Genomic DNA, 19,223 nt, shown 5'->3' with positions numbered 1-19,223 from the left:
TGAATAAAACCATGTCCCACTGTTCTGTATGTCTTTCTACAGTGTCTACTTTCTCCTCTTTCACCACCTAGCTCATCCCAATAATTCAGAAAATAATACTCACTGCTTATTTGGTAGTTGATGATAGTCATGAATTAGTTCACTTGAGTTCAAAATTAATTGGTGATAATTTGAGTATTGTCTGTAAGTGTTGTAAAATTGGTGTATAGGTAAGGATAAAATGGAGAGAAACACGGCTCCTTATTTATCAGGTAAACAGAGAGTCAGACCAAATAATTGCTGAAGTTAACATGTGATAAATAATATCATAGCATTTATACAGTTTAGAGTCCTGTCATTTGACATTTAATGAAAGACTAATTAAGACTGAACATCCTTTGAGGCATGAGGGAATGAAGGTCTAACAGTAGAAGGTGAGAGCACTGAGTGACATATTTTATAAGATGTTATTCTTGGTGCTACATAGATCATATCATAAATACCACAAGTACAAACACAAAGGACTTCAATCTATTTCAACTTATTTATTTAGTGTTTATTACTACCATCAGAGAGTAAGTTTCTTGAGACCAAGAACCCATTGCCTATTCATCACAGCTGACTTCTGTGCCAAGAAAAATGTTTTAAATAAGAAGTTATGAAATGTATGAATGGCTGTTGGGACTTTAACTATTCTTCTGCGTAGACTATTCACTAACTCTAAGAGGTAGAAGCGTTGAACTTTTGGCTTAAATTAAAATATTTGAGGAGAAATAGAATCCTTAAGGGAAGATGGGCTCTTTGTGTGAGGAACTCAACAGAGACTTACCAAATGTTTATTGTGTGTAAATCAATATTGAGGATACAACAACGAAGATGTGCTCTGTGAAACAAAGGATGTGATCATATTCCTGCTCACTGTTTCATTACAGGTCCTGTTTTCCTGAGCTCTCACCTCTGATATAAGCCTGGAAGAAGAGTAAATGAGACAGAATAACAATATTACAGAATTTGTCCTACTTGGCTTGTCTCAGGATCCTGGTGTGCAAAAAGCATTATTTGTCACATTTTTACTCACATACTTTATGACAATGGTGGGGAACCTACTCATTGTGGTGACTATTATTTCCAGCCCTTCCTTGGGCTCCCCAATGTACTTCCTCCTTGCCTGCCTGTCACTTATAGATGCTGTATATTCCACTACCATTTCTCCTAAGTTGATTGTGGACTTATTCTGTGACAAAAAGACTATTTCCTTCCCAGCTTGCATGGGTCAGCTATTTATAGACCACTTGTTTGGTGGTGCTGAGATCTTCCTTCTGGTGGTGATGGCCTATGATCGCTATGTGGCCATCTGTAAGCCACTGCACTATTTGACCATCATGAATCGACAGGTTTGCATCCTTCTGTTGATGGCGGCTGTGACTGGAGGTTTTGTGCATTCTGTGTTTCAAATTGTTGTTGTGTACAGTCTCCCTTTCTGTAGCCCCAATGTCATTGACCACTTTGTCTGTGATATGTACCCATTATTGGAACTGGCGTGCACTGACACCTACTTTATAGGCCTCACTGTTGTTGTCAATGGTGGAGCAATGTGTATGGTCATCTTCATCATTCTATTAATATCCTATGGAATCATCCTAAACTCTCTTAAAACTTACAGTCAGGAAGGGAGGCGTAAAGCCCTGTCTACCTGCAGCTCCCACATCACCGTGGTTGTCCTCTTTTTTGTTCCCTGTATTTTCATGTATGTTAGACCTGTTTCAACCTTTCCTATTGATAAATTCATGACTGTTTTTTATACAGTTATCACACCCATGTTGAATCCTTTAATATACACGTTGAGAAATTCAGAGATGAGAAATGCTATAGAAAAACTCTTGGGTAAAAAGTTAACTATATTTAGAATAAGAGTGTCCCTCCTCGTGTAGATAAGGAGGTATGTAGTCAAGGTCTTCCCAGTCAAGTTTTCAGATTTCTAAGGGCATGTCAAGCATCTCAAAGTGGAAAGACAGGATTTAGATGCTCACAGCTCAATTAGGAAATCATCCCATCGTGGCATTTGTTTGAAGTTCAATATCTCAACGTCTATATCCAGGCTGAGTGTGGATGGAGCTGCTTCTTTGCACGTCCTATTGTGCACGATTCAAATGATAATTTTCCTATTTACAAATCTTTGAGACCCGGTATTTCTTCCACATACTCAGCACACAATGGAGAAATGTAGGAATAGGTAATAAAATGGAGGCTCCTGTTGAGAAGGGAAGGCTATGGTGCTTCCTTCAGTGTAATTTATTTAAAGTCTTTGTGGAATATACAAGCACTATATTCACAAATATCTGTGAAACAGGCCTTGCTCAGACTTCAGCTGAAACTCTACATGCAGTCAGATAATACTCTTAGGAATCTTAGAATTATGTTTGTCTAGTTTAATGTATTCATGAGATATACTGTTAAATTTTCCCATGGTCTTTCCAAGTGTCTTAACTTCCACACCTTTGAAATGACATTTATTTTGATGACCTTTCTACTTTTAGAGTACTTAGCTCTTTGCAGAGACTGGAAAGGGGAATGAGTTTTATGTGTGAAGCTAGTAATTTCTGGTTCTTTTATGTTTCTTGTAATTTCTGTCTGAAAATGTAACAGTTAATCTTTTAAGCAATGTGTTTTTTAAAAATCTGTGCCTTTTTATGTAACACACTGCTGTAAGAAACAGCTGCAATTTTCAATATTCTCCTTGGAAATTTTAGCGAAATCCACCTATTCACTTAAGTACATTTTTCATTTTCTACCTTCCTATAGGTGACAGAATTACTAAATTTTTTCAGTCCTGGATGGCAACTCACTTTTGTCACAGCTTCTAGAATAGTTACTTCTGTCTTTTAAGCATTCACTTATAATATCCTGGTGGCTGCTATTTTGGGGCACTAAAACCAGTGTCATACACTTTAAATTGTTGTGGTGGAAATACCACACTTTGAGGTCCTGTCTTCATGTAAGGTTCAGAGCCCCACAGTTATTATGAGTTATAACAACCACCATATTCTTTTATCTCAAAATTTTGTGAGCCAGGAATTCAGGCAGTTGTTGGCAGGGTATTTCTTCTGTTTTGTGTGGCAAGGACTGGAGTCACTCTCTTATTCACCTGATAACTGAGGATTCTGTAAAATGCAGGATAACTTAATTCACATTTATAGTATGTTGGAAGGGATAACCCTTAAGAGATGTTCTGGGTCCCTCTTCCTGTCCTTTTAGATGAAGGACATCAAGATCACTCCATTGAATAGTGAGGCTTTTTACATGTTGCTCAGAGATCCTAGCGGTAGAAAGTAGATGGGTCTGGCAGGTTAAGTGCTATGTCCAGAACTGGCACAATGTCACTTGCATCACATTCTAGTCAACCGAGTGGTCACATGACCACACCAGATTTGAGGTTTTACAGAAATAGAAGATAACTCTTGGTTGGGAACTGGCAAAGTCACTTTGCAGAGCAGCATGTAGAACAATTGTCTATATCTCAAAAGAGCATATTGGAGTTTTATTCATTTTAAGTTGGATCTATGAATCAACTTGTACTAACATTAACAATATTGTGTGTTCTAGCTGCTGAATACAATATATCTGTTAGGTATTTTTAAAGTTTATTTTTGAAGAGTTTTGTATTTTTTATTAATGTAGGGATCTTCCTTATCTATTCCTAAGTGTTTGTGTTTTCAGATTTCATCACAGGTTTTTAATTTTTAAAAAAGTTGATAGTTTATATAAAGGAATTGAATTTTTTATTTGACACTTGAGTCCTATAAATTTGCTAAATTATTTCTCATTCCTACAAAGTTACGTCTGTAGATTCTTTAGGGTTTTCTGAAACACTATCATGTTTTCTACAAGTAAGGATAGCTCATTACTTGGAAAGATATTGGAGTGTTTCAGTTCCCTTTGTGTCATTTTTAGAAGGTAGTCCTTTCCCTACATTCTACCTAATTCATCTAAGCTGTCCAGTTAATTGAAATAATGTATTTCATAACAATGCTTTTCTAACCTTTTAAAGTCTAAAGGATCTATGGGATGATTATTTGTTTTATTATTTCTGATATTGGTTATTTGAATTTCCCTTTGTTCTCTCTTGCCAGAAGTTTATTAATTTCATTATTAAAGTACCAATTTTTGGCTATTTTCTTTTTCTCTATTTGATGTTTTCCATTTTATTGGTTTTTGATTTTGTACTTATATTCTTTTGTTTTCTTACCTTGGCTTGTATTTACTCTTCTTCTAGTTTCGTAAGGTGAAGGATAAGATGGCTGCTTTTAAACATTTATTTTAAATGTAAGCATTTATAGCTATCCATTTTTCTTTAAGTAGTGTTTTGATTACACCTCACACATTTTGATATGTTTCTGTTATCGCTTAGTTCTAAATAATTGCAAATTTCCATTATACCTTTTGCTTGATTCATAGGTTTACTAAATATTTATTGGCATGTTTCCCAGTATTTGAAGTCTATTCTAGATATATTTATGAGTTATGTATTTATTCATAGCAAATTATTTCAAAACTTAGTGATTCAAACAGTATGTACTCCTTCTCAATTTCTGTAGGTCAGGAAACTAAGAATGGTTTGGCAGGTTTCCATGCTTCAAAGTCTCTCACAAAGCTGTAATCAAGGTGCTTTTGGGGCTACCATCTCATACGAAGGCTTGGCTGAGGAAGGATCCACTTCCACACTGAGCGTTGGTATTAGTAGTTATTGGAATTTATAGAGAATTCACATAACTGGAAGGGACATAGAAAATTAGGTATTATTTTCATATATTAGTTCTTCATCTTGGAGTCATAATTTGAACCACAGTATCTTTGATCATATCTGATAGTTCTCTAGAAATAAACATAGGTTTGTGCATGTTTTACCACTTACCAGTAAGAGATCACAGCGCCTTTAGACATGCTCTTCAAGTGTTAGCAATAATATATATTACATTGAGGGTGGACGAATTGAAAACATGTTAGGTAAGTTGAAAATGACCAATTTTCAGTGGAGCCCATTATGTGATAAAGACTTGAGCTGGTTCAGATAGGTGTTTATGGGACTCTTTATCTAAGGATCTTATAGCAGAAATATCCAATATTTCATTAACTTATGATGAGATGAAGGTGTTCCATGGAGCCAATGGTAAGCCAAGTCATGGAAATAAAATGGAAGCCCTTAAGCACTGCTCCCTTGTTGGCAAATAAAAATTTCTTTATTGTAGAATCAGTTATTAAATTTATATTGGAATAAAATTTAAAAATTGAATGAATGGAATGCAGATCATTATGATTTTATCTGACACAGTTTCAGGCCTTGATCAAAAGCCTGTACTCTAAAACTGCAGCACTATGATTGCCTGTCTTTCCAAGAATCAGAATGTCAACTTCCATTCTTAGGCTCTCTGCCTCTCAGCCTCAGGGCTTCTTTGGTATGGACTTTGTAACAGGAAGGGTAAGGCCCTCCTCACCAGGAATGTTTTAAGAGAAGAGAACATGGGGCTGGTTCTCCTTTCATTCTGGCTGAAATATTACTTGCCTCACCTAAATATTTCATAATGTGAAATCATATTTTAGTATTTAATTTACTTTTGAGTTTTTCTTCTCATATTACAGGCTTTTGACATTATTTGGCACTTAGCTACTTTTGCTTAGCAAGAGCCAAGTGTTTTTCCTCTAGGGATTTTCTAAGAATAAAAGTTCTCAGAGAGATTAGTTCATTTGAATTTGTTTCCAATATTCTAATTAACAAATCTATAATGACCTTACTGTCTTGTTTATTTAAAATATTGTTGATGTAAAAGTCCTAGACTCTGCCTACAAACATAAATGGATGAATTATTTTCCTGATGGAATAGCCCAGAAGATATTGAGAAAGTGATTATTATTTGCCCAAGATAGAGTATGTCTTTGGTTGGTATCTAGTCCTCTAGGTGTAATGTTTTCTCATCATATCCACCATTGCTTGTAAAAATGTGGGAAAGGTCTAAATATCCTGGGATGATATTGGGGAGATATAGAGACATGCTTTCACTTAGGAGAGAAGTGGTCTTAGGCATATGTTAGTTGAATGACTGAAAGACTGAAGAGTTTGGCTTCTGCCTGTGGGAAAGTACTGTCATTGGTTTTTCCATGAAGTTAAATCTCACCATTTTTCTTGATAGGTACAAAGCTTAGTAGCTGGACCCCTGAACGTTATTCTAAATCCTCAATCATAGTAAAGTACTTCTGGTTTCTTCACCATAATTGAGAAAACTTTCAAGTAACAAATTTTAGTGTTGATACTTGTGCCAATAAATAATGGGCTCATCTTGGTTAATTTCTAGTATGTCAATTTTTATATAGTCATGCAAACTTAGGATCTTTGTTTTTTATGAAGAAAATTTTCAGCAGGTGAGAACATTCAACTACCTTTGTAGAATAAAAATTAACATTATGTTTAAACATCTTTATATTTCGGTCATCTGCTTTGGGCAGTGCCATACTTCTTTGAAGACTGAGATAATGAGAAGCCTGTGTGGAACTATGGAAATGGTGGCCACTAGGAGCTAATTCAAAATCCATTGATCAGCCATCTGTATTCATGTGTTTTATGATCACACATAGATGCATGAGGTATCTACAGTAACCATCAATGAAAGAAGCATTGCTTTTCTGGACCAAAATATGAGTATTTGAAACTGTTGACAAGAGATATTCATTAAAAATTTATTTGATAAGTTGAAAGGTAGCTAATGTCTTAAATACCATATGATTTTGTTGGATAAATTCTAATTGGGAAAATTAAGCTTAGTATGTACAAATATTAAAACACAAGATAGATAACAAAATTAACCAAAAAATTGAAAACCTAAAATATACAATAACAAATTAAAAACTCAGTGATTGGATTTAATGCCAAATTAGATGAAAAATTAGAGAATTTGCAAATTGCAAGAAATATTAGAAGAAAATACGCAGAACAAAGCAGAAGAAAAAGCAAATGAAGAAAATAGTATAAAAGAGATATAAAAACACAACACAAAACTCTGAGACACTTTTAATTTAATTAAAACTCCAGAAAAAGAAAAAAATCAGGTAGGCAAAATATTTGAAGAGATATAACTGAAAATTCTCTAAAATTACTGAAAGAAAAAAGTTATGAATTTATTAGATGTTAAAAATTTCATGAAAAATGAATTTTAAAAAGAATAGTTCGTTTTAAAAGGATAAACAGAAAAGCGACAGCAGAATAACAGCAACATAAAGACAAAAATTTTAAGAACATATTGCATTCAAGAAAATAATAATAAGGCCAAGCATGGCGCCTCATGCCTGTAATCCCAGCATATTGGGAGGCCAAGGCAGGTGGTTCACTAGAGGCCAGGAGTTATCGGTACATTTTTGTTTACTTGTCTCACAAATAAGGGTCTTGTCCAGGTTAATTTCCTCTCATTATGTCAATTTTTATATAGTCATACAAAGATAGTGTTTTGTTTTCCTATGAAGAAATTTTCCAGCGGGTAAGAATATTTAACAACCTTTCTACAATATGTTTAAGCTTCTTTATATTTTGGTCATCTGCTTTGGATAGTGCCATACTTCTCTAATGAGTAATAATGAGAAGCCTGTGTGGGACTGTGGAAACTGTAGCCTCTAGGAAGTATTTCTGTGTCCATGGATCAGCTGTTTGTATCAATGTGTTTTATGATCACACATACATGTCTGAGGCATCTACATTAACGTTTAGTGAAAGAAGCATTGGTTTTCTGGACCACGAAGTGAGTATTTGAAACCACTGACAAAAGACATTTATTGAAAATTAATGTGATATGTTGAATGTAGCTAATGTCTTAAATACCACACGATTTTGCTGAAGAAATTCTAATTGGAAAAGTTAAGTTAGCAAACATAAAAAATTCTCAGAATATGCAATATATATTTGGTTTTAATATATAGCCTAATTTGTTTTCCTTTTCTATTTGCCAAATAAGAAGAAAAACAGGTTTCATATACATGTATATAAACCAATTGTTTTATAATCATAATATTTGTTTATGGGATATTATATTTTATATGATACATTAGTAAAGGTGTACAATTGCCTTCAGGTATATTTGATTAGAGAGTTTAAAATTGCAGATCATGTCAGATGTATTAGAGTGTTAAGGAACCAATGACTCTTATATTCTGGAGCATATTATAGGTTTTTGTTTATGTATCTAAAAATAATCTCAGCAAACATACTAGTAGGTATATAGGCTCAGGAAAGTATATGGTCTACTGTTATTTAAATAGATTTATAAAACTGTGACTGTGAAATATAATATTATGGAGATTTTTATGTTTTTATGATATTTTATCATTTGAAAATGTTGTGTCTTTAGGAAATGGTTAAATCGTTTTTTTCTAGAAAAATGTTAACTTAGCAGTTTACATTGAAAGCCTAGTAATGCTATCTTTCAGTTTCAAGGTATTATATTTTAAATACTTAAATTATAGAAGACAGTTTATATACCTATTTTTTACAAGTAAATATTTAAATTGCCAAAAGAATTATCCTGTTGAATTCCAACTATCTGTTGAAATAGTTTTGATGATGAAAGGAGGAAAAGGCACTAAACCTTCCAGCAAATAATGTGTGAATAAATAACAGAATTCTCTATAGACTACTTTATTCCCTTGCGTTCTTCAGCAGATGTCTCTCTATAAGTCTATAGCTTCAAGAGTGACAGAACTCTGGAACCAGCTGGAATTAGTAATGTGAATGAGAGGTGGATTTTTCATCACAGTTGGATTCTAGAGGCAGCTCAAACTCTCTCTGTACATGTCCTCTGCCACTGTCAGATCTATGTAAATGGAATAATCCTGTCTACATTTGAGGTTTAGTAATCTTGCCATTTTGCTCAGCAGTGAGTACTCAGAAAGTTTGGGTTTGTATCTGTACTTGTCTCATTGTTCTCTGTAATATAAGTTTGTCTTTAACTGTCAGATCTAGAGACTTTGAAGAACAATGTTTTTTTTTTCTTTTGAATTTTGTTTTCGTTTTTTTTAACTAGGATCCTGTCTGTGTTTGTTATGGCTACCCCCAAAAGCCTCCTGAGTCACCCCAGCAAGCCACAGGAGGTGCACTTCCAGTATTTCCTCACTAAAAGGAATCTTTCTGAAGCAGATTTTAAAGAATACTAGCCTCACTCAATTATCTCATTAATCTTCTTATAGCTTGTGAATACTCATTTAGTAACTAAAATTTCTCTGATTTCTGATTTTAGCCTTCTTTTCATTTCCTGAACTCTCCCCGATGGTGGGTTCAACTTTTTCACTATAATTCTGTGCTTCTCATCAAGATATATTTCATCACAGGTAAAATTACTATGCATGTTATTAAATCATTATTTTCTAAGGCATACAATTTTATCCTGTGCACCCAAAAGGCTTTCTTGAATTATAGGTATCTTATCCTTTTTTTTTTTTTTCCTGGACTATCTCTATAAATCTTTTCAAGTTGACAAAGATCTGCATGATTTGTTTTGATTTTATGTTCACAGTGAAGCTATCATTTTTGAGCCCTTCCCAGGTGCCTGCCAGTATTTTAGGAACTTTACTTAGTTTTAATAAAACAACAACTGTAAGAGGTAAGGACTATTGGGGTCCCCCTTATAAAATGATGAAAGTAAGGAACAGAGAGCTTTAGTAAATGACCCAAAATCTCTATTTGGAAAAAAAAAAATAGTGAAGTTGCAGTTGTAGCTGAAGCAGTGTGGCTCCAGTGTCCACATTATTCACCATATGCTACATTTTCTCTCTAAGAATGTCTCAGATCTTATAGGTACATACTCGGTGATAGACTTATAGTCACTATTTACTGTAATCATGAAATCCCATTTCCCACTGACTACCATTTTTCAGTAAGAGTCATGAGCTTGGAAATTTTTATTTAATTATAAATTTATAAAAAATGAAAAAAAATGTTAGCAGAATACCATAAAGGAGAAGTACACTCATAGTTCTGCAGATAGTTGACTAGAAAGGAGTCTGAATTTCTCAAATGTAATCCTATTGTTTTCCAGTGAGCAAACTGAGATAAGACTTGTAAATGCGTTCAGAAAATGACCCAAATCCATGCCTTTTTACACTGAACATGGAATTTCTACTAGAACATGCTTCATTTTGGAATCTGGTAACTAAGATTCTTCTTTTTGCCTACTCTTGGTATCTAAGTAGTGTTATGAATAAAACCGCATCCCGCTGTTCTGTACCTTTTTCTACAGTGTCTATTTTCTCCTCTCTCTCTACCTAGTTAATCTCAAGAATTCAGAAGAAAAAAACTCATGGCATATTTGGTAGTTGGTGATAGCCATGAGTTAGTTCACTTGAGTTCAAATTAACTGCTGAAAATTTGAATGTTGTATGTAAATATGGTAAAAATTGGAATATAAGCAAGGATAAAATGGAGAGAATCACAGCTCCTTATAAGGTGGACAGAAAGTCAGACTAAGTAATTGCTAAAGGGAACAATGTAATAAAAATATAATCGTTATTTATACAGTTCAGAGTCCTGTCTTTTGGCATGTAATGAAAGACTAATGAATACTGAGCATCCTTCGAGGCATGAAAAATGGAGTCTAATAGTAGAAGGCCAGAGTACTGAGTGAGATATTTCAGAAAATGTTATTCTTGGTGCGACCCAGATCATACTATAAAGATACCAGAAATACAAACACCAAGGGCTAAAGCTATGTCAATTTATTTATATAGAGTTTATTACCACTACCAATCAATTTATTTAGAGTTTATTACCGCTACCAAAGAGTAAGGTTTTTGAGACCAAGAACCCATTGCCTATTCATCATAGCTGACTTCTATGCCAAGAAAAATGCTTTAAGTAAGAAGTTATGTAATATATGAATGGCTATTGGAGCTTTAACACTCCTTCTGTATGGAATATTCACTAAAACATAGAGGTAGAAGCCTTTACCTGTGGCTGAAAATAAAATCTTTGAGGAGAAATAGAGTCATCAAGGGAAGATAGGCTCTTTGAATGAGAAACTCAGTAGAGACTTACTCAATGTTTATTGTGTTTTAATCACTATTCAGGACACAACAGTGAAGATGTGCTCTGCGACACAGTGGATATGATCATATTCCTGTTCATTATTCCATTACAGGTCCTGTTCTCCTGAGCTCTAACCTCTGATACATCTTCTGAAAAAGAGTAAATGAGACAGAATAACAATATTACAGAATTTGTCCTCCTGGGCTTTTCTCAGGATCCTGATGTGCAAAATGCATTATTTGTCATGTTTTTACTCACATATATTGTGACCATGGTGGGGAACCTACTAATTGTGGTGACTATTATTGCCAGCCCTTCTTTGGACTCCCCAATGTACTTCTTCCTTGCCTGCCTGTCATTTGTAGATGCTGTGTATTCCACCACCGTTTCTCCCGTATTGATTGTAGACTTACTCTGTGATAAAAAGACTATTTCCTTCCCAGCTTGCATGGGCCAGCTATTTATAGGCCACTTGTGTGGTGGTGCTGAGATCTTCCTTCTGGTAGTGATGGACTATGATCGCTATGTGGCCATCTGTAAGCCACTGCACTATTTGACCATCATGAATCGACAGGTTTGCATCCTTCTCTTGGTGTTGGCTGTGACTGGAGGTTTTGTGCATTCTGTGTTTCAAACTGTTGTTGTGTACACTCTCCCCTTCTGTGGCCCCAATGTCATTGACCACTTTTACTGTGACGTTTACCCGTTATTGGAACTGGCGTGCACTGACACCTACTTTATAGGCCTCACAGTGGTTTTCAATGGTGGAGCAATCTGTATGGTCGTCTTCATCCTTCTACTAATCTCCTATGGGGTCATCCTAAACTCCCTTAAAACCTACAGTCAGGAAGGGAGGCGTAAAGCCCTGTCTACCTGCAGCTCCCACATTACCGTGGTTGTCCTGTTTTTTATTCCCTGTATTTTCATATATGTGAGACCTGTTTCAAACTTTTCTATTGATAAATTCATGACTATATTTTTTACAGTTATTGCACCCATTTTGAACCCTTTTATATACACGTTGAAAAATTCAGAGATGAGAAATGCTATAGAAAAACTCTTGTGTAAAAGTTAACAATATTTAGAATAAAAGTGTCCATTCTCTTGTAGATAAGGAGGTATGTAGACAAGGTCTTCCCAGTGAAATGTTCAGACTTCTAAGGATAATTCAAGGATCCCAAAGTGGGAAGGCAGGACTGAGATGCTCCCAGCTCAATTAAGAAGTCATCGCATCATGGCATCTGTTTGAAGTTCAAGATCTCAGCCTCTATATCCAGACTGAGAGTGGATGGAGCTGCTAGGGTTCAGGTCCTATTGTGCACATTTTAAATTATGGTTTTTCTCTATTATACATCTATTGAGTCAGGATATATCGATTGAGTCATATAGTCATAATGGAGAAAGGGAGGCACAGGTAATTAAAATAGATGCTCCTGTTCAAAAGGGAAGGCTACGGTGATTCCCTCTGAGTAATTTATTTAAAGGCCTGGGGAATATACAAGCACCATATTCACAAATGTCTTTGAAACTGGCCCTTCTCAGGTTTGAGCTGAAACTCTATTTGCCATCAGAAAATACTCTTAAGAATCTTAGAATTATGTTCGTACAGTTTAAAGTACTTTTGAGACACGCCATTAAATTTTTCTGAAGTCTTTTCAACGTGTCTTAACATCCACAACTTTGAAATGACTTTTATTTTGATGACCTTTCTTACTTTTAGAGTGCTTAGCTCTTTGCAGAGACTGGAAAGGGAAATGATTTTTATCTCTGAAACCATTAAGTTCTGGCTCTTTTATGTTTCTTGTGAATTCTGTCTGAAAATGTAACAGTTAATCTTTTAAGTAATACATATATATTTTAAAAATCTATGACTTATAAGGTACAGTAATGCTATAAGAAACAGCTGTAACTTTCAATATTCTATTTGGAAATTTTAGCCAAATCCACCTATTAAGTACATTTTTTATTTTCTGCCTTATTATAGGTGACAGAATTACTAAATTTTTTCAGCACTGGATAGTGACTGACTTTTTTTATAGCCTGCAGAACAGTTACATCTGTATTTTCAGCCTTTACTTACAATATCCTGGAGGCCCCTATTTTCATATACTAAAGCCAGTGCCATACACTTTCAATTGTTGTTATGGAAGCATTACACCTTGACTTGCCACTTTTTATTCTGGTTCTTTCTTCGTGTATGGTGCAGGACTCCACATTTTGTGATTTCATACAACCATCATTTTATTTTATCTCAAAATTTTGTGAATCAGGATTTCAGATAGTAGTTGGCTGGGTATTTCTTCTGTTTTGTGTGGCAAGGGCTGAAGTCACTGTCTTATTCAACTGATAACTGAGATTTATGTAAACGCAGGATAACTCAATTCATATTTGTAGCCTATTGGAAGGGATCACAGTAAGAGATGCGCTGGATCCCTCTTCCTTTCTCTTTAAATGAAGGAACACAAGATCACTCCAGAGAATAGTCCAGCGTTTTACATGGTGGTCAGATATCCCATTGGTAGAAAGTAGTTGGGTCCAGCCAGTTAAGGGCTATGTCCAGAACTGACACAATGTCACTTGCATCATATTCTATTTGTCACAGGGATCACATGACCACCCAGATTTGAGATTTTACAGATATAAAAGATAATCTTTGATGGGGAAGTGGCAAAGTCACTTTGCAGAGCAGCGTGCAGAACAATTGTCTACATCTCAAAAAGAGCATATTGGAGTTGTATTCATTTTAAGTTGGATCCATAAATCATCCTGTACTGACAACATCTTAGCAATGTTGGGTTTTCTAATTCCTGAATACAGTATATCTGTTAGGTATTTCGAATGTTTAGTTTTGAAGAGTTTTGTAGTTTATATTCATGTAAGGATCTTCCTTATCTATTCTTCAGTATTTATGTTTTCAGATTTCATCACAGATTTTTAATTTAAAAAAAATTCCAATTGTCATTGTTGTAAGTATATGTAAAGGAAATGGAATTTTTTATTTGACACTTGAGTCCTATAAACTTGCTAAATTTACTTCTTATTCCTACAAAGTTATTCTTTAGGGTTTTCTGAAGCACTATCACGTTAGGTACACGTAACAAAAGCACATTACTTGGAAAGAGATATGAGGTGTTTCAGTTTTTTTGTGCGTGTCATTTTTAGAAGGTTGCCCTTTCCCTACATTTTACCTAATTCATCTAATCTGTCAAATTAATTGAAATGATGTATTTCATAACAATCCTTTTCTAACCTTTTAAGTCTAAAGGATCTATGGGTCATTATTTGTTTTATGATTTCTGATGTTGGTAATTTCATTTTCTCTTTCTTTTCTTTTGATCACTCCTGCTGGCAATTTATCATTTCATTATAAAATTCCAACTTTTGGCTATTTTCATTTACTCTATTTTATGTTTTCTATTTTATTGGTTTTGATATTTATGTCCTTTCGTTTACTTATCTTGGCTTTTTTTTTAATTAATTTATTATTATTATACTTTAAGTTGTAGGGTACATGTGCATAACGTGCAGGTTTGTTACATATGTATACTTGTGCCATGTTGGTGTGCTGCACCCATCAACTCATCATTTACATCAGGTATAACTCCCAATGCAATCCTTCCCCCCTCCCCCCTCCCCATGATAGGCCCCTGTGTGTGATGTTCCCCTTCCTGAGTCCAAGTGATCTCATTGTTCAGTTCCCACCTATGAGTGAGAACATGCGGTGTTTGGTTTTCTGTTCTTGTGATAGTTTGCTAAGAATGATGGTTTCCAGCTGCATCCATGTCCCTACAAAGGACGCACACTCATCCTTTTTGATGGCTGCATAGTATTCCATGGTGTATATGTGCCACATTTTCTTAATCCAATCTGTCACTGATGGACCTTTGGGTTGATTCCAAGTCTTTGCTATTGTGAATAGTGCTGCAATAAACATACGTGTGCATGTGTCTTTATAGCAGCATAATTTATAATCCTTTGGGTATATACCCAGTAATGGGATGGCTGGGTCATATGGTACATCTAGTTCTAGATCCTTGAGGAATCGCCATAATGGTTTTCCATAAAACCATTATGTTTTTCATAATGGTTGAACTAGTTTACAATCCCACCAACAGTGTAAAAGTGTTCCTATTTCTCCACATCCTCTCCAGCACCTGTTGTTTCCTGACTTTTTAATGATCGCCATTCTAACTGGTGTGAGATGGTATCTCATTGTGGTTTTGATTTGCATTTCTCTGATGGCCAGTGATGATGAGCATTTTTTCATGTCTCTGTTGGCTGTATGAATGTCTTCTTTGAGAAATGTCTGTTCATATCCTTTGCCCACTTTTTGATGGGGTTGTTTGTTTTTTTCTTGTAAATTTGTTTGAGTTCTTTGTAGGTTCTGGATATTAGCCCTTTGTCAGATGAGTAGATTGCAAAAATTTTCTCCCATTCTGTAGGTTGCCTGTTCACTCTGATGGTAGTTTCTTTTGCTGTGCAGAAGCTCTTTAATTTAATGAGATCCCATTTGTCAATTTTGGCTTTTGCTGCCGTTGCTTTTGTTGTTTTAGACATGAAGTCTTTGCCCATGCCTATGTGCTGAATGGTACTACCTAGGTTTTCCTCTAGGATTTTTATGGTATTAGGTCTAACATTTAAGTCTCTAATCCATCTTGAATTAATTTTTGTATAAGGAGTAAGGAAAGGATCCAGTTTCAGCTTTCTACTTATGGCTAGCCAATTTTCCCAGCACCATTTATTAAATAGGGAATCCTTTCCCCATTTCTTGTTTCTCTCAGGTTTGTCAAAGATCAGATGGCTGTAGATGTGTGGTATTATTTCTGAGGACTCTGTTCTGTTCCATTGTTCTATATCTCTGTTTTGGTACCAGTACCATGCTGTTTTGGTTACTGTAGCCTTGTAGTATAGTTTGAAGTCAGGTAGCGTGATGCCTCCAGCTTTGTTCTTTTGACTTAGGATTGTCTTGGAGATGCGGGCTCTTTTTTGAAACTGAACAACCCGCTCCTGAATGACTACTGGGTACATAACGAAATGAAGGCAGAAATAAAGATGTTCTTTGAAACCAATGAGAACAAAGATACAACATACCAGAATCTCTGGGACACATTTAAAGCAGTGTGTAGAGGGAAATTTATAGCACTAAATGCCCACAAGAGAAAGCAGGAAAGATCTAAAATTGACACTCTAACATCACAATTAAAAGAACTAGAGAAGCAAGAGCAAACACATTCGAAAGCTAGCAGAAGGCTAGAAATAACTAAGATCAGAGCAGAACTGAAGGAGATAGAGACACAAAAAACTCTCCAAAAAATCAATGAATCCAGGAGTTGGTTTTTTGAAAAGATCAACAAAATTGACAGACCACTAGCAAGACTAATAAAGAAGAAACGAGAGAAGAATCAAATCGACGCAATTAAAAATGATAAAGGGGATATCACCACCGACCCCACAGAAATACAAACTACCATCAGAGAATACTATAAACACCTCTACGCAAATAAACTGGAAAATCTAGAAGAAATGGATAATTTCCTGGACACTTACACTCTTCCAAGGCTAAACCAGGAAGAAGTTGAATCCCTGAATAGACCAATAGCAGGCTCTGAAATTGAGGCAATAATTAATAGCCTACCAACCAAAAAAAGTCCAGGACCAGATGGATTCACAGCTGAATTCTACCAGAGGTACAAGGAGGAGTTGGTACCATTCCTTCTGAAACTATTCCAATCAATAGAAAAAGAGGGAATCCTCCCTAACTCATTTTATGAGGCCAACATCATCCTGATACCAAAGCCTGGCAGAGACACAACAAAAAAAGAGAATTTTAGACCAATATCCCTGATGAACATCGATGCAAAAATCCTCAATAAAATACTGGCAAACCGGATTCAGCAACACATCAAAAAGCTTATCCACCATGATCAAGTGGGCTTCATCCCTGGGATGCAAGGCTGGTTCAACATTTGCAAATCAATAAATATAATCCAGCATATAAACAGAACCAAAGACAAGAACCACATGATTATCTGAATAGATGCAGAAAAGGCTTTTGACAAAATTCAACAGCCCTTCATGTTAAAAACGCTCAATAAATTCAGTATTGATGGAACGTACCTCAAAATAATAACAGCTATTTATGACAAACCCACAGCCAATATCATACTGAATGGGCAAAAACTGGAAAAATTCCCTTTGAAAACTGGCACAAGACAGGGATGCCCTCTCTCACCACTCCTATTCAACATAGTGTTGGAAGTTCTGGCTAGGGCAATTAGGCAAGAGAAAGAAATCAAGGGTATTCAGTTAGGAAAAGAAGAAGTCAAACTGTCCCTGTTTGCAGATGACATGATTGTATATTTAGAAAACCCCATTGTCTCAGCCCAAAATCTCCTTAAGCTGATAAGCAACTTCAGCAAAGTCTCAGGATACAAAATTAATGTGCAAAAATCACAAGCATTCTTATACACCAGTAACAGACAAACAGAGAGCCAAATCAGGAATGAACTTCCATTCACAATTGCTTCAAAGAGAATCAAATACCTAGGAATCCAACTTACAAGGGATGTAAAGGACCTCTTCAAGGAGAACTACAAACCACTGCTCAGTGAAATAAAAGAGGACACAAACAAATGGAAGAACATACCATGCTCATGGATAGGAAGAATCAATATCGTGAAAATGGCCATACTGCCCAAGGTAATTTATAGATTCAATGCCATCCCCATCAAGCTACCAATGAGTTTCTTCACAGAATTGGAAAAAACCTTGGCTTTTATATACTCTTCTTATTCTAGCTTCTTAAGGTGAAGGTTCAGATGGCTGCTTTTGAACATTTATTTAAAATGTAAGAGTTCATAGTATATGTTTCTTTAAGTACTGTTCTGATTACACCTTACACATTTGGATATGTTTTACTTATTGCTGATTTCTAAATATTTACTTATTTCCATTATACTTTTTTCTTTGATTCATAGATTCACTAAATATTTATTAGCATGCTTCCCAATATTTGAAGCATATTCTAGATATATTTATAAGTTATTTATTTATTCATGGCAAATTATTTCAAAACTTAGTGATTCAAACAATATGTACTCATTGTCAATTTTTGTAGGTCAGGAAAGTAAGGCTAGTTTAGAAGGTTCCCATGCTTCAAGGTCTCTCACAAAACTGTATTCAAGGTGCTGGTTGGGGTTACCATCTCATATAAAACTTGGCTGAGGAAGGATTTACTTCCACACTGATATTGAGATGTAGGTCCTATTTTTACATTAGTTCTTCATCTTGGAATCATAATTTAAACCATGATATCTTTGACCATATCTGATAGTTCTTCAGAATTAAACATGTTTGTGCAGTTTTAGCACTTGCCAGTAACACAGCATAGCACTTATAGACATGCTCTTTGAATTTTAGCAGTAACACAGATTACATTTGGGGTGGAATAATTTAATCCATGTATTAGGTAAGTTGAAAATGACTAACTTTTAGTGTACCCTCTTATGTGATAAGTGTCTACATAAAGTATTTATGTTAGAAATATTTTAGCTGGTTCAGATAGGTATTTATGGGACTCTTTATCTAAGACTTTTATGACATAGAGATCCAATATTTAACTAAATGTATAATGAGATGTAGGGATTCAATGGACCCAGTGGTAAGCCAAGTCATGGAAATAACAATGGAAGTCCTTGAATACTGCTCCCTTGTTGGCAAATACAAATTTCTTTATTGTAGAAACAGTTATTAAATTGATATGGGAATAAAATTTAAAAATTGAGTTAATGAACGTATTAATCTGTTTTCACACTGCTGGTAATGACATACCCAAGACTGGGAAGAAAAAGAGGTTTAATTAGACTTACAGTTCCACAGGGCTAGGGAGGCCTCAGAATCATGGTGGGAGGTGAAAGGCACTTCTTATATGGCAGTGGCAAGAGAAAAATGAGGAAGATACAATTCAAGTTGATATTTGGGTGGGGACACAGCTAAACCATATCAGTGGGCTATAGATCATTATTGTTATATCTGACATAGATGCAGGTCTTGATCAAAAGCCAGTACTCTAACCTAAAACTGCAGCACTATGATTACCTATTTTTGCAAGAATCAGAAAGTCAACTTCCCTTCTTAGGCTCTCTGCCTCTGAGCCTCAGGGCTTCTTGGACATGGACTTTCTAATAGG

General features: G+C 35.2%; 2 protein-coding genes across 7 annotated transcripts; both read left to right on the top strand.

Annotated features, from left to right (window-relative positions):
• Positions 1–911: 911 nt before the first annotated feature.
• LOC105466435 (olfactory receptor 4A8-like) lies at positions 912–12,389 on the top strand. Of its 6 annotated transcripts, none has more exons than XM_071074619.1 (6): positions 912–1,020; positions 4,575–8,891; positions 9,252–9,342; positions 9,528–9,614; positions 10,050–10,159; positions 11,077–12,389. In XM_071074619.1, exon 6 carries the CDS (start codon positions 11,199–11,201, stop codon positions 12,108–12,110), a length of 912 nt encoding a protein of 303 aa, XP_070930720.1. In that variant the 5' UTR covers positions 912–1,020; positions 4,575–8,891; positions 9,252–9,342; positions 9,528–9,614; positions 10,050–10,159; positions 11,077–11,198; the 3' UTR covers positions 12,111–12,389. The 6 variants fall into 6 exon arrangements, with proteins under 6 accessions (XP_070930720.1, XP_070930722.1, XP_070930721.1 ...); XM_071074618.1 differs by adding an exon at positions 4,253–4,302 and having other exon boundaries at positions 918–1,020; positions 9,528–10,159; XM_071074621.1 differs by lacking the exon at positions 9,528–9,614 and having other exon boundaries at positions 4,575–4,706.
• On the top strand, positions 963–4,232 carry LOC105466434 (olfactory receptor 4A5-like). The gene has a single exon (XM_011715412.3). It carries the CDS (start codon positions 963–965, stop codon positions 1,908–1,910), a length of 948 nt encoding a protein of 315 aa, XP_011713714.1. The 3' UTR covers positions 1,911–4,232.
• Positions 12,390–19,223: the final 6,834 nt, after the last annotated feature.

This window comes from Macaca nemestrina, chromosome 12, assembly GCF_043159975.1.
Source record: "Macaca nemestrina isolate mMacNem1 chromosome 12, mMacNem.hap1, whole genome shotgun sequence".
In the NCBI taxonomy this organism is placed as follows: domain Eukaryota; kingdom Metazoa; phylum Chordata; class Mammalia; order Primates; family Cercopithecidae; genus Macaca; species Macaca nemestrina.
This window is presented reverse-complemented; position numbering and strand designations above follow the sequence as displayed.